Below are 16558 nucleotides of genomic sequence, written 5' to 3'. Positions count from 1 at the left end.
AGGCGGTGTACAGGTGATACCCAAACGGAGACGAAGAGTAATATAAATAAGCAAAGAAAAGAAAAATAAAATACAGTCACATAATCTGAAGGCTAGCACCCAGACCCTCTCTTCATCTCTTTATCGATAACTTTATAAGCTGATTTTAACTTATTTCTAATTTTTGTCCACTTATCTTTCAATATATACATACATCTTTATTATATAAATAAATTATATATTATATACTATAATAATATTATTATTCTATTCTATATATTACATATATACCTTTATTTATAAATATATATTAAAAAAATAAAATTATAAATAATATAAATAAACGTATCTATATATATGATATATATTACCAGATTATATATACCTATCTCTATTCATAACTAATCTATCTATCTATCTAATCTATCCTATCTATTCACTCATATCTTATCTATATATATATATATATATATATATATATATTATATATATATATAGCGAATAATTAAAATGATTTGTGTACAAGTTCGCGTTGCTCATACTTCCGACATTGTGAATGTTTTGAGAGAGAGAGAGAGAGAGAGAGAGAGAGAGAGAGAGAGAGAGAGAGAGAGAGAGAGAGAGAGAGAGAGAGATTAAGGGCCCAATTTCGCATACTTCTAAAGCAAAAAGTTGTAACTCCTGCAAGCCCCTGGAACTGTGGTACCATGCAGTATCCCTAAGTTGTTCCTATAATTAGAAACCCTTCCTTGGGAATTTGTGACATTTTTATAGGCTAATTACAACATTACACACGAGGAAGAAACGGAGAGAGGATTGTATAGACACAAGTCCGCTGGAATCCTCTTATCCCCCTTAACTAGGTATGTGTGTTTTTTCCTCTTCGTTAGCCAGGATTTCGTCTTGCGTACGTCACTGAGTTCCCCTATACAATTATAAAAGATTGCGAATGTCTTCCAGTTTCTTCACGCGCGCGATTTTTTCTTTAACAAATAATCTGCATTAGAGCGAATATTATAATATTATAAATAGCAAATAATGAATAGAAGGTACAAAAACAATTCTTATATATATTCTACGTTAAACGAAGTATTGCAATATTGTGAAAACCAACAAAATGAGACACAAAAGGAAAATTTCTCAAATATATAATTCCAGATATAAATACAATTATGAAATAATTATGAGAAAAATTCCTTCCAAAAGTACATTAATCTTAAATCAATTAGAAAATCTCTGAAAATGTCCCCAATGAGGCCTTTTCAACCCGGTTGAAGTTTCACTTCCAAGAGATTCGCACCACTTCATTTCAAACACTCCTTTGAATTCCTGTGGTTTCTTTCAATAATGCAAAAGTGGTACATAAGTGTGGAAGGGTAGAGAACGAGGCCAGGTGTGGACCACTGCACGCAGGCCACTGAATACTGAGAGAAGAGACACAACATTATTTGTTAACTTCATGGAGTCGATCCCGCCACTGGGAGCACTACTTGAATCTGTAATGTTTCACCCATAAAATGGAACAAACAAGTCATGTTATTTGACTAGTAATCAGAAAATAGTCAGTTAACGCATACAATATTGACGAGAGTGCATATCATTTTGTACAACAAATTTGGAAAACAGAAGACGAAAGCAAAAAATTAACACCACTTTATCTATTAATTAAGTTTTATGAAATTTCTATATTAAACCCCAGTCTGAGTGTTCGAGATGGGGGGTCAGACAGAAAGACAATGCAATTCTACCAGTGTTCCACAAACCATGTTTTTTAACGTCTGGAAGGAGTTACTAGACGTCGTACAGAGAGAGAGAGAGAGAGAGAGAGAGAGAGAGAGAGAGAGAGAGAGAGAGAGAGAGAAAGTTGAAGGTACTTAATATCTTCAAAACCGACAGAGGCAACATATGCACATTCCATAAGTGATGCGAGGCTAAGGTTACAGGAATCTCCGTCAGAAACGTGTACCATATGAGAGGTACCCCGAACAATAATAAAAAAAAAAAAAAAAAATCAAAGCATACATGAAAAAAAAAAGATCAACAACTATCATGTATACGACTCTGAGATCAAATATATAGTGAATTCAAAATTATATCGTCTGCACATTTTACAGCATGGAAAATAGTTCGTACTGTCATCATAATAGGGAATGAGTACAAGTTATATAATAAAAAAATCTAAAATACCGAAAATTTCATACCCACGTTGACATGAAATGATGTACGAACTGGTGTCAGGAATATTCAATCAAATTATTCCTCGCTTTGGGTAACTGACATATTAAAACAATACCATTTCATGTTCCGTCCACTTGAAAATTTCAATTTTTTCTGAAACTTTCAATCATTTCACATTTCTAATCTACGATATGTTATAAATATACTGTTCACCGGCTCAATATAATGAGAACTTCCAATATAACCGGGGCCGAAGGGACGCTACAAAGAACATTAGGTAATACCTACAGTACATCGCATGAGGTGCACTGACGGCACTACCTCCCTACGAAGAATAAGTCAATAACGAAAATGCTCATAATTGAAGAATCAGTTTCGAAAGTTTACATCCTCATGTGTCTGTTTCAGAAAGAAAGTGAATAGGTTTAAACGTATCATTCAAGAACCTCCTGCCAAAAATAGTGGAACCAAGATTTGACTATCTTCCAACAAAAGTTTCCGCGTCTGCTGCAAGCGCCAAAAGAACAGGACAAAGCCCAACGCCGAAAGAAAGAGTAATATGTCCTGAATAGGTACATTTATATGTCATGAGACCACAGCTTCTCTTGACGTTAACGTGTTGACACTGGGCCATGGCGAGGTCTACACCAAGCTTAGGCCATGATGAGCGCCCTGGCTTAGCCGCGAAAAAGGAACTGGAGAGAAAATTAAAGGAAATTTGGAAGGTCAAAGTTCAGGGAGGATTTTCCCGACGTCATACATTAGTTTACCTTGCCTTCGGTTTTCATTCTCTTTTTATATACTATGATTTGTGTCTAAAAAATGAAATGGGCGGAAGAAAAAATAAGTTTTTTCTCATTATTCCTGCTAATAGGAGCCATGGAATATTTTCTCTCCTTAGTCCTTTAGTTTAATAGAACAGAGCTTAAGTGAAGGACAAAAGAGCACCGAGGTCGTTTTGGAGCCTTTTGATGGCCCCTTTTTGCTTTCTATTATCTTCTTCCTTCTTGTTTCTTTTAGGACAACACAGCGGTCTCTTTTACATCCCGTATACTTTCTCCTAATAGGTTCTCCCGAGATATTCTCAGCTTCCCACACGACTTCCCTTAGATCCTCAAAGATATCCTTATACAGGAGCAACAGAGATATCCACAATATTTCAAAAGGGATTTTTGGTCCCATAAAGATATCCGCAATATCACATATCTTTCAATTCAGATTCCTAAATGATGTCTACAACATCCCACCTACTCTCTCTCTCTCTCTCTTCTAAAAGTGTGGAGATATGGAGAAATAAAGTGAATATTAGGTAAAAGAAGAGACCAGTAGATTATGGATATTATATTATTTAAAAATAAGTATATTAAATCTAATATTATTATATATATATATTTATATTATATATATATACATATATATATATATCTATATATATATATATATATATTATATGTATGTATATATATCCATAATCTACTGGTCTTTTCTTTTACCTGATATTCATATAAATATAAAGATTATAATCTTTTTACTTCTCCATACCTTCACACTTTTTGAATACGTGATCTCGTGATCTCGTTCTGATATACCGAATGCAGGTTCGAATCCTGATACGGACGCCAGAGTTTCGTCATTTGGATCTTTGCTGGGATCTTAGGTTTTGTCATGACATGCTTATCTAAAGAGTGTGCAGTAATCGAGAAGTTAAGACGGCACTGTGATTGATTATTACAATTACTCCATAATAAATATCCTTCTAGATTCCTCCATTTAGTCAAAGATGTATCAGAAATCCATCTCAGTTCCCCAAAAACATCTCAAAGATTTTCTCATCTCAAACAAAACTCACCGAACCGACCAGATATGCTCCTAAGATCCTTTTCATTAGCATTCAAGTATTTCCTGACGATCCTTTCCACACTCCTTCAGAATAGCTCATTTTTCCTCAGCATTTTTACCTGTATCCTTAGATCCCTTCAAAAGTATTATTAGAGGCAGTAAACCTTTTCTTAATTTATCCCGAGGACTCGCCCAGTTAGACTCAGAGCTCCTCTTTTTTTCATCACGACCCATGCAATTGGCCTTTCCTTAAATTCTTGAATCACGTCATTACCACGAAAGCCTCCCCTTGTAGGTCTTTATATAACCGAAAGGCTGCATTCTTTTTGAAGTTAAGGCCTTGAATTTCTTCTTTGTTTTAGATTCATTCCTTAATAAAAGCGTTGGGATACCGAAATCTCTTTTTGAAGCTACGCCTCTAATTGGAGACCCCTCTCAAATCTAATATTTCTTCCTTAGGTTTGATTAAAGTAAAAAAAAAATTGTTTGCTACCGATACTTCAAATGGGTTTAAATACCATCTTTTTATGAATATATAAGAGCTCTGACTCATAATTATTAAAATGCCAAAGGTTATGAAAGGAGTTCCGGTTGTTCACTGAATCCAGAAATCGTCTTGAATAAGATTTTTCGATAAAAAGGAGAAAGGAAGAAAGGAGAGCTGGCTTTCTCGGTAATGCGATAAATGCTTTAGCTTTTTTTCCCATTGACAGCGGATCACTTCGTATAGAACAATATTTGCCAGTTTACACAGGCAATTTAAACATATTAAGCAAACTTGCAACGCAGCATTTCCGAGCAGAAAAAAAGAACATTTCTGTATTTCTTTCTTACGGGTATAATTTTCCTGAAAAGGGCAAAAGAATGGGAAATAATGGAGGAGAAACACTAATCTAACGTTTATTATTCTCCATTTCGTAAACAAATGCATGTACCATGCGCGCATGTGTACCAATTTTGTTGTTATATTTGACCACGTTTACTTTATTAAAATTTTTTTATAACTGTCCTTCGCAAATGGATGAATAAAAATAGGGAAAACATGAAACGTAATACTCTAATTAAGGAATATCCAATTACGAGCCACGTTTCTTCCGATACTGATTTATGAAAAGTGATACCACGTCTTTACAGAGAACCTATCTAGATTATATTTCACCTCTTTTCAGAACGATAGGAACAACTACCTGCTGGAAGACAACGCACGAAGAGTAATGACAACAGACACTAAACGTCCGTGACTGGCGTTGCCACTGAACGAGACCGTTGGTGAGCGTTAACTGCTGCTGGAATTCGACCAACCCTTCATGAAATCGTCTAGGACTCTTGGTGTAACAGAACGAGGCCTGTCACAAAAGCGTCCACGATCGCGGCTGCAACTAAACGACTGAACGAAGCTCGCTACGCAGTAACTGGACTTCTTAGACCGATATGGGACGTCATTCGAGTAGTGTCATCTGAGGTCATTATGCTTGACCTGAGAGACCCTATGGCACCCCGACGATGCAGAGGGCCAAAGCCAGTCCCGAAGTTACTTCTCAGCTTCAAAATTTGTTCCTGTCGCTTCTGACCTCCGATGGGTCTGAAAAGCCCAATCACAAAATCGAAAAGGTTAGTTTCTATTTTTCGATCCATCGATCTGAGAAAACCTATTGGTGCACAGAACCATACAAGTGACCGATGTGATGCAAGTTGTTTCTGCTTTATAAAATCGTGCAGGTTAGCTAAGAACGTACGAATGCCATCCAGGGTTCATGAGAATTTATACAAGAACGGAGGGAAATGGCGATTCTTGTTAAACCCATAAATTGTAAAACCGATAGAAAGAGGCAAGTTTCTAGAAAGTGCTTACGATGCAATATTCCTCAGAATCGAGAATATAAATTATTGTCATATGTTTTAAATTATGAATGCTTGTATTAAGAGTTCATGACTAAAATTGTATACCTGTTCATCGAATCTTTTTGTGACCCAGAGCTGTCTCACTAGACTCCTAAAGTCTGGTGTAAGTTTCAAGAACTGATTCATTTTGTACAACTAGGGAAGTTACTTTATGTCCTCTTTTGTCAGGACATAGTCAACCGTTAACGAAATTGAAATTTTGAATAAAAAAAACCATAGAAATTATTTTTTTCACCTTTACAACTTTTATTTAATTTATTCAGTGCGATACTAACTGATTTTCTTTTGCAGTTAATGAATTTGCTGTCTGACTTGCGCAGCAAGATGAATTACGATCGCAACGAAGGCTTCATGCACGGTGACGTCACTGGAGTGCCCCCGGGGGATTCTTTCCCACCTTTGAGAACGTTCGAGAACTTCAATGGCACGATCCCGAATACTTACAACCCGGGACCGACGTTGTCCCCATCATCCAAAACACTGCTGGAACTGCCGGACGACAACCTGACACTCGAAGGGCGAGCCAAGAGGCTCAACTTGACGCTGCTCAATCTGGGACTCTCTCCGGTCTTCCCGAGTCTGGAGGCTGTGTCGAAGGACATCCAGGCCTTCCTCATCTTCATCTACTCCCTGGCCGCTGTGCTGAGTCTGGTGGGAAACATCACCGTTATCCTCGTCTTAGCCTTCGGCAGGAGGTGAGTGAGGGGGAGGTGTGTCTTGGTGTATTAGGTGTGGCGAGTAAAATGAGAGAGAGAGAGAGAGAGAGAGAGAGAGAGAGAGAGAAAGGTAATATATGTCGACCAAATGTGTCCTTACTTGTGAATTGGGAATACCCTTACATACTCTGTAAAAGTAAAAAATAAAATGGCATGGACAACGGACCACGCATTTGAACTACCACACAGAAAATCACTTACCTTGATATAGATACACACCAAAAATGTATTCAAGAGGAGCGACTGAATCAAAGAAACAATGAGAGGGAAAAAACTAATTATTATACAAGAAGAGAGATCAAAGTAAGGACTCTTACAAATTAATAAGTATAAGGACAGGAACACTGTGAAAATTCTAACAATGAACGCTAAGACCATACGAAGCAAATTTACTGTAAGCTGGGTGTTAGTTCACATCGATTGCAAGATACAGATTTCTCACGAAACTTCAAAGAGAAGGAACGCTAGCTTTTGGGAAAGGTTTGAAACATTTGAATCTCTATTTCCAAGAAGACGAAATGAAACTGCAAACTGAAAAATAATGAAAAGCTCACCATTCTCTCCTCCTTTACGTTGTGTAACATAATTGATGGCGTTGAGTAGACAACGGGGAAAAATCGTTTAAAATTTACGAGCGTTATAAATCAGTACCAATCAGTGACACATATCAATATCACTACACGAATAATGATCTGCCGAGATTTCCTATGTTCATTATGTAACAATTAAGCTTTCATACTCATTAAAGATGGTGTCACACCATCTGGCGCCTTTTAGTATCAAACTCACAAACTTTGCACCAGAGACCCAACGATATTTCTTTATTGATGCAAAATTGAAGTCGTGAAGTGCAACTGGTCAAAAGCCATAAATGTGAACACTTGTACATAACTCTTTTATCCTGACAAATGTTTTTACTTTCCCACTCGGGTCGTCTCTGCAAACAGATTGCTGACAAGTGGCTCACCTATGCTAGAAACCTTCCTAGCGCGGCATGACTTTTGTATCAATAACTTTGATGGTTTTAAGAAAAAAAACATGCAACTGTCTATTTCTTATGCTAACTTTAGCAGAAAACCTCTTGCATGTCTTGCATACCTGAACTTATAGCTGCCTGAAAAAATTAGCTTTCTGTTTCGCATTAACAAGTAAGGGGGTCACCAATAAAGAAACCATGTTGAGTGCATTTTAAAATGAACAAGACCAGAAATCAAAACAGATAATGATGATGGGAAATGAGGAAGGAAAGAAATAAGCCGCAAAAAGGGCAAGGAAAATAAAAAGAAGACAATGGAAAAAAAAAGAGAATACAGGAGGATTATGAGACTTTCCAAAGCCAAAGATAATATTCGAAATAGACACATGGGCTAGAGACAAGTTAACAAAATGAGGTATTAGCGTAATGACGTAAAACTGCTTATGCCATAATTTCTGTCATTGAGTTTAGTATCATTAAGGGACGTTAGGTTTTACAACAATCCTAAAGATTGAGCCCTAATTGGAAGAGTAACTTTGTAGACAATAACACTTGCCTGCATTTTGAATTTTTTTTATTTTTATTCATGGATGCAATGTTATATTCTCGGGTTGCGGATCTTAAATATCGAAACCATTTTGCTGTCACGTAAGGATGTTGACTAAAATACAAATGAAAGACAATAAAAAATTTGAATTTTTAACAAATTGTTACTTTATCAAAATGAAGCAAGTAATCAGGGAAAAACACATTCTGTTATTTTTACGAACATATGTATTCCAAATCAACATGAAATGAACCACGTTCATTATTCATCAGCATCAAATGTAATGAATGTAAAAAAAAAAAAAATTGTCCTAATGGATAGTCTACATATTGGTTCAAAGGAAGGAGGACCGCTTTGATTTCCGCTTGTGCTGTGTATCGGGGCCATCACGTTTCAATGACTAGCAGCAATCCGCCATCATGCTGACATTCCATTTGCTCTGGTATCGAGTTTCCATGGTGCAAATATACTGGTGGAAAGCTGTCCCCGTTCCTCACAGTGTTCCCCACAATTCTTGGGAAAATTGTCAAGTTGTGAGTGTAAAAAGTGCATCTTCACCCTCGTTCTAGAACCAAGTTGCTGGAAACTAAAAAGTAGGTCTTGAAGGAAAGCCTGGCATTCACCTAGACAATTGCTGATGCTTCCCCAAATTGGTTGTCCTTCATCAATTCCCGAATCTGAGGGCCAACAAAGATTTCTGCCTTCAGCTTGCCTTCACTTATACGAGGAAAACTTTGACTCCAGTACTTGAAAGCAGCTCCATTCTTGTTCAGAGCTTTCACAAAATTGTTCAAAAGCCATGATCTGATGTGAAGTGGTGGCAGCAGAATCTTTTAAGATCAACTAGAAGCTGGTTCTTGGTGGCCAGTCTTATTGTTCATAGTGCTGGCTGTCCGCCTGATTATCCCATAGATACAGAAAACAGGGATACTTAGTGTATCCCCCTTGAAGACTTAGTACAAGAGCAATAACATTCTAATCACCGCAAATGAGAAAATTGTGATTATGTACTTGATTGCAGTTATTTTGGCACAGATGCAGCAGTGTTACAAATGCAGAGAAGAACAGCCTTTATACTTCTGTAAGAAGAATCAATGAAGAGCCTCCATTCATTTAATTTGTACGGCACCCCACGTGTTCAATAAGGCCAGAAATATTTGAATAGAAAACTCAATAATCCTTTGCTGTGCACTTTCTTTTGGAAGGCTAAGGTCTTTAACCAAGCCATTGAGCTCGACTTGGTCAAAGAGTTTGGGATGATCATTTGTTGGTGGTTAATAGTCTATTTCCATCTCATTAGAATCACTAGTGTCAAATTTGTTGAAATTTCCCATGTCTCAGGTGGGACAGGTGCAGGAATATCATTAGCGTGTGGAACAATCCTTATTGCTGATGGAATATTTGAGTATATCATGCGATCTGCAGTCTTAAATCCAGCTACTTTAGTCATACAAAAGTAGCAGGCATCAAAGTGGTTCGTCTGCTCCCGCCATACCATTGACACTCCAAAGGCCATACATTTGATTAAGATTTCCAACTGACCACATTTGGAGCTCACTGATGTCACTCTTGCAAGCTTTGTGAGGTGCCAATGGCTTCTCCTGGTCTCCCAATTTGCAGCAAAAATAAGCTAAATAAGTAGCCAAAAAAGGCTAAATAAGCAGCCAAAATAAGCTAAATAAGCAGCCAAAATAAGCAACCAAAATAAGCTAAATAAGCAAAATAATATTGCTCCGGGAATCTGAAGTTCGAATTCCCCTCAGACATGGCAAAAAATATCTGGTAAATTTATGCAGCCTCTAGACATACTGACAGTTTTAAAATAAAGAAAAATATATTAGATTTAGCATTCAAGTCAATGAAAGGTAAGTATTTTAATTAGTAATATACTTTATCATTTACTTATGTTATACAAAGAGAGAAAAGTAACGTCCCTGTGTAACTTGACATCCTGGTGTGAAAGAGATGAATAAAAAACACAGCGAGTCACTATTTTTCATATATATTTCGCAAAAGAGACCATACAGCCAATAAAAATATCATGCAGACCAGTGTAATATACTGGAAATACAAATAACTGTTGCTGAGTAGAACTATATTCACCATCATCATTTTCATTATTACTTAAGTATAGTAATTGTAGTGATTAGCAGACATAACGCCCAATATAATAAGATTGTCCGTTTTAACGTCAGGAGTCGCTTCGACGGTTGCTGTGCAGGCTTATGTTTTGCTTGAATTTTCAGTTACGGTTTTCCAACAGTCCCTTGAAAGGGACGGAGACAACGCCCATTAGGGGGTGGTAGGTAAGATGAAACCCCATTATAAACCATCTTAGGGGTCCCCACTATAACCCTGCCAAGTTTCATGCCCATCGGACCAGCCGTATGGCCGTGATTGAATGACAGACGGACGGACAGACATAACGCCCATTATACGTATAAAGTAAGATGATGTAGCCTGGGGAGGGGAATACATGAAGTTAAAACTACTGTCACTTTCATCTTAGTTTTCATTATCTTCAACAAAGTATAGCCATTATGCTGGTGATGATGACGGTGAAACGAAATCTTGGAACCATTTTGGCGATGAAACTCTTGTTATCTTCGTCGAGGATTCAGACAGTATCATTAAAGTATGATGAGTAATATAATGAGGGTACGGAAATATATCGGGTGTAAAATATAATCATCAGTATTATAAACTTCATAACCACCGTAAACTTATGGTGATGATGGTGACGGCGATGAAAGAACTCCATTTTTTTATCGGTGACAGGGAAAATCATACAGACCAGCAAGACAGACAGTTTTACAGGAGTTTAATAAAACCAGGAAACCGTTCTTCCAACTTCTTATCAAGCGCGGATTCATCTTGAGAAGGTCTTCCGTTTTTTCATCATATCACAAGACCCATAACTTACCTTGAAGACCCTGGAAAAGTCCCAGATACTTTTTCGTCTCGAAAAGTCAAATTTATGAATCACTGTGAATTCAAACAAACGCTTATTTTCAAGAGGCTCATCATCCAGAACGATTACTTGCAGGTTCAAGCGAGCGAAGTAACTATACTCTGTTTTTTTCCATCTGTCCATCCGCCTGTGGTGTATTTGTATGGTAACACTGCGTCCCGGCTTAGATAGTTACATTCAGCTTACATTCAACGATTATAATATCCTATTTCGAATATTAACGGTGTAATTCGCATACAGTAAATTATTAAAACACTTTTCAGTTGCAAATGTACACCCAGATATCCTTTTATTTACCTAAAACTTACACATAGCGTTACTATCTAAAGCCCGGGACGCAGTGGTACCATACAAAAACACCACAGGCGGATGGACAGATGAAAAAAAACAGAGTATAGAAAACAGAGAACCGGGAAATATTTCCAACATTTCTTCTTATATTGCCGATAACTGCGTTCCTTATAAAGAAAATTCAATAGAATAATAAACGTACGATGAAAAAAGTAAGGAAATAAAAAGAATTAGATATCAAATTTCTGAATAGTTTTTATACCTTGACGTCACAACAATATATACTGTCATTGAAATACACCAATATATATATATATATATATAGTATATATATATATATATATATATATATATATATATATATATAATATATATATATATAATATATATATATTATATATATATATAATATATATATATGCCACTCTCTTTACGACTGACTTTAATTTCATGCCGGGGAAGAGGATATTAAAACTTTTTTAAATCAAATAGAGAAGAAAAATTAATTCAAGAAGTCTAATATTACGTTAACGACAATTAAATTACCATTGCTGTTATAATATCAGTGTTTTATCTAAATCAACTATTCAATCAAACACTTATCTAATAAGATAGACATCAATGAGGAAGGCAAAAGTCATTCCATCTAGGAGAAAAATACGCTAATTATTATTATTTATTTATTATTATTATTATTATTATTATTTAGGAAGCAGTCCCTCTCTCAAGCATAATTTATTATAAGTAATGGCTACTTCAGCAGCGTTACACTTGTAGAGATTCTTCTCTATTTTCCGAATAGCGGCTTTTTCCGTGCTACTTAGACAGGCTAGTAGATCGCCTATGGAGGTCATGATCAAATACAGTCACATTGGTGTATAAATTTGAATTTTACAGATAAACTATGATACCATAGTTATCAAAGTCATTAACGTAATATATATATATATATATATATATATAATATATATATGTATATATATAATATATCGTACATATATCTATATATTCTTATATATATAATATATATATAATATATATATATAATATATAGATATATATATATATATATATATATATATATATATATATGTCTCTCTCTCTTTCTTGAAGCAAGCGAGCTTTCGTCTGGAGCTGCCAGACATCCTCGGGCTGGGAAGCTGAAGGTGGACTGATCTTGGAGCGGTGTCCGTCCTTGTTTATATTTGGGGTTGACAGCAGGGGGTCTGCCCCATGCTGATCTACTATTGGCTGGTGGCGGTAGGTCTTCGTTTTCATTGGTGGCTTGGACCAGGTCTCAAGCCACTTTCCCCGTGTTGACGGTTGCGATGCTGTAAGTCCTGCAGCCACCTGGACCTCCTTAGCGGCGCGGTTACGTTGATGGGCGTTTCGCTACGCTGCGGGACGTCACGGCTAACTTGATTATGGTTAGCTGCAGGAGTATCTCGTTCGGGGGCGTTGTCTTCCGTGGAGTTATCGTGCTGGTTGGTGTCATTGTTGGTGGCAGGTCTTCTCATACTCGTAGGGAGGAGAAATTCTTCCTGCGTCGTATTTAGTGTAGGTTTTACTTGCTGGATGAGAAGCACCTCCAGCAGGCGTAACCGACGGGCATCAGGGGCCTTCCCAATGATCTTCATGTTTTGGATGATCACATCCCGGGAGATGGCCTCTTGATGTTTGGTGCAGGCGTGATTCTTGATAGCCCCCTCTTGGGTGTGGCATGAGAGTCTCTTCGACAGGCGCATGGTAGTCATACCAACGTAGGCGCCGATGCAACCGCGGACTGGGCATGTATACTGGTACACCACATGCGTCTGCTTCAGGGGGTCTCGTACCTATGGAGAGAGGTTATTTTTCATAATAAGGTCGCACGTCCTCCGATTCTGGTAGTAAATAATCAGGTCGATATTTTTGGTGTCGTTGGTCGGGGATACATTTTCAGGAATAATTTTCTTAACTGAGTCCTCTCCTTCACGGTAATGTGAACTCATGAAGGCTTTATAATACAGCTTGATATTATCCTGGGGGTGGGGTTGCGGGCTCTCACTACCGTACCATTTCTCCAAGGCTGTACGGACTTCTCTGCTTATTAATTTATTTGAATACCCGTTATTTACGTGTACTTGGGAGGCGCGGTCGAGTTCCTGATGAGTGCCTTACAGCATCGCAACCATCAACGCGGGGAAAGTGGCTTGAGACCTGGTTCAAGCCACCAATGAAAATGAAGACCAAATATAAACGAGGACGGACACCGCTCCAAGATCAGTCCACCCTCAGCTTCCCAGCCTGAGGATGTCTGGCAGCTCCAGACGAAAGCTCGCTTGCTTCAAGAAAGAGAGAGAGAGAGAGAGACATAAATATATATCGTTAATTTATCTGTAAAATTCAAATATATACACCAATTTTGACTGTATTTGATCATGACCTCTATAGGCGCTCTACTAGCCTGTCTAAGTAGCACGGAAAAAGCCGCTATTCGGAAAATAGAGAAGAATCTCTACAAGTGTAACGCTGCTGAAGTAGCCATTACTTTTAATAAAGTATTATTATTATTATTATTATTATTATTATTATTATTATTATTATTATTATTATAAAACATTCATATAGAAAACCCGAAAAACTCAGTGAACTTGTTAAGCAAGCTTTCAAGAAAGCACAGTGCTCATAATTGATAAAGAATATCATACAGATAAAATACATGGCTAAATACTTAAATAAATAAAAAACATCACATTAACAAAAGATCACCGCACGAGTGCACAAACAAAGAATGGTTGTTCCTCAATTCCCTTATTCATCAGATTAACTTTCCGGAATCACCATTTTGAAAAGGAGGTCTATTAAGGTAAGAACACAATGACAAATTTCTATGGGGATTTCTATTTAACACTAATAACCTAATATCAACAGTGAGGTCTCATCATTGTGCTTCAGTTTCCTGAAAACTGTAGGGCACTTTAAAAGCAAAATTATCCTGATCAAGTTTATCATTCTGATTCCATTCTAAATGAAAACAAATAATCAATCTGAGTTCGGGAAAATATATTTTATCACCATTACTGATACTACTACTACCACTCGTAACATGTATGCATTCGCACATAAAAATGAAATTATAAGGAACTTGTTAATTGAACCCTTACAGATCGAAATACCCACATCAGACAAGCACAAACCAGAGCAAAGTGATGAAATAAAAATAAAATGACGATCAATATTCTACCCCAATTCTCAGTACGTTCTGATAAACATGATCACTTTATTGTTCAATTAAATCGTCCTGAAAATTAAAACAAATATCTACATGTAAATTGTTGAGGGTGACCAAATCCTAAATGGAGAAAATGCACTTAATTTTTCCTCCTAAACAAAACTAACATAATAAGGGGTCCTTTCCAAGCACTGCAGGCCTATGCACATTAGACTGCAGTGGAACATATTAAAAACTCACACAAAGTGGTGAGATTTTACCAAGACACCAGAAAAATAACCCCAGGCCAGAAAAGCTACTTTTCCACCGTGGGGCAACAAACCTAAACCCTCATGCAGGTCACAACCCCGGACACGAGAGAACGGTGGATATTCATGACGTATTTGCAAGTTTCACCTGCAACAGACATTGAGTCAGATGCGAGCGATACTGGGTCACAAAGAAGGCCAAGAAGCCAGAAGCCATCGGAGAGAGAGAGAGAGAGAGAGAGAGAGAGAGAGAGAGAGAGAGAGAGAGAGAGAGAGAGAGAGAGAGAGTTAAAAAACCAATTTCTTTAATAACATCTTGGCGGAAGTTTTCTGTATTGACTTGGAAGGACTGTCCCTATCGTGGCATTCTGAAAAGCCCAGTGGGACAAATGACGGAGTCAACCTGCGTAAATATGATATCATTTCGACTATCAAGTGATTTGACATTCTGATGCTGTACCAATAATTGATATCTATCGCGCTCAATTACGAGAGGAAATTAAATACATCCCTTGAAATCGTGGACGCATACGACGGCTCTAAAAGTAATTACTGTACTTCCCGGAAGTTAATCTTAGTTTGAGGAGGATTAAAAGCAAATCATACCCAAATCCAATATTGCGGCCTGGATCCCTTCCATACGGGCAACGGCGGTGAGTATAGATAAACGAATTCTAGTCATAACCCGGAAGTAATATGATTTATGGTTATTGTGAAACCACGAATTATGAACATATCATGCCTGGCATTAAAATACTGCATACGAGGGCCTTGTATCATATAACCGTGACCCGTCTATTAATGTGGATTTAGAAATTCAACGCTCACCGTCTGGCATTTATACTTCAATCGGCTAGCGTTTTCACTTTACTTTCTAATTTGGTTTCTTTCACTCGATTTTCTCGTTATTTGTTCTCCCCCCAAAAATGTTAATTTTTTATAATTTAGTTATCTTTGTATTTATTTATTTACTTATTTTTACAAACAGGCTTTCTGTTATACAAGCTAGTAGCAAGTTAACGACCTACACATTTACACAGCCAATTTTCCCGTTTTTTTTTCTCGACCTGCAATAAATTCATAAGCATACATGCATTGCATAGCCGATAAACAAAGTATTGTTAACAAAAATTGAACTGTGTAGATTCAACAAACATACCTGAAGTAGCATCATGTAACATTTAGTTCGTCGAATTCCAGATGTATCTCTGTGATGTTGCTAAATTTCAGAATCTCATAGTTTTGCTCAAGAGCTACCGTAGGTAATGTGCGTGTATTTGTCTAAGTTAACGTGGTTGGTTAAGGTAAAAGCCACAAGAATGGTCTACTGCTTATTCAAGACCTACATGAAATTGCTTTTTACTACTGAACGCATACGGCATTCAGACAATCCTGCCTACACCTATATAGTTCAACAAACAATTGTACATTATGTAAAAACTATCCGATTCTACAATTGCTGTATCTTTAACTCAACTCGAAACACCTTTTTCAGACCTTTTTAGGCTTTTCCACAGACCTTTCCTACCAACCCCGGCCCCCAACAAGAAAAACAAGAACAAAGTAGTTTGTAAGATTACTCCCCGCGTAAGCGATAAATGTAAAAATAAAGTACATCAAAGCGTTTATAGCTACAGATCATCTATTCACCTACGGCTACTGAACGGCGGAACAATATCTGGGGTTATAGTTAACGA

The 16558-nt window shown here is 37.1% G+C and overlaps 1 protein-coding gene across 1 annotated transcript in view; it reads left to right on the top strand.

Moving 5' to 3' along the window:
• The window catches only part of LOC135225447 (neuromedin-K receptor-like), a 260592-nt gene that overhangs the window by 74022 nt on the left and 170012 nt on the right, over positions 1-16558 (top strand). Inside the window, exons 2-3 of the mRNA XM_064264770.1 lie at positions 5166-5607; positions 6190-6593. Of these exons, the coding sequence (XP_064120840.1) occupies positions 5500-5607; positions 6190-6593 (512 nt within the window). The 5' untranslated portion in view covers positions 5166-5499. The remainder of the gene's footprint in view (positions 1-5165; positions 5608-6189; positions 6594-16558) is intronic.

This window comes from Macrobrachium nipponense, chromosome 13, assembly GCF_015104395.2.
Source record: "Macrobrachium nipponense isolate FS-2020 chromosome 13, ASM1510439v2, whole genome shotgun sequence".
In the NCBI taxonomy this organism is placed as follows: Eukaryota; Metazoa; Arthropoda; class Malacostraca; order Decapoda; family Palaemonidae; genus Macrobrachium; species Macrobrachium nipponense.
The sequence above is the reverse complement of the archived record's forward strand: the minus strand, read 5'-3'. Positions and strand labels throughout refer to the sequence as shown.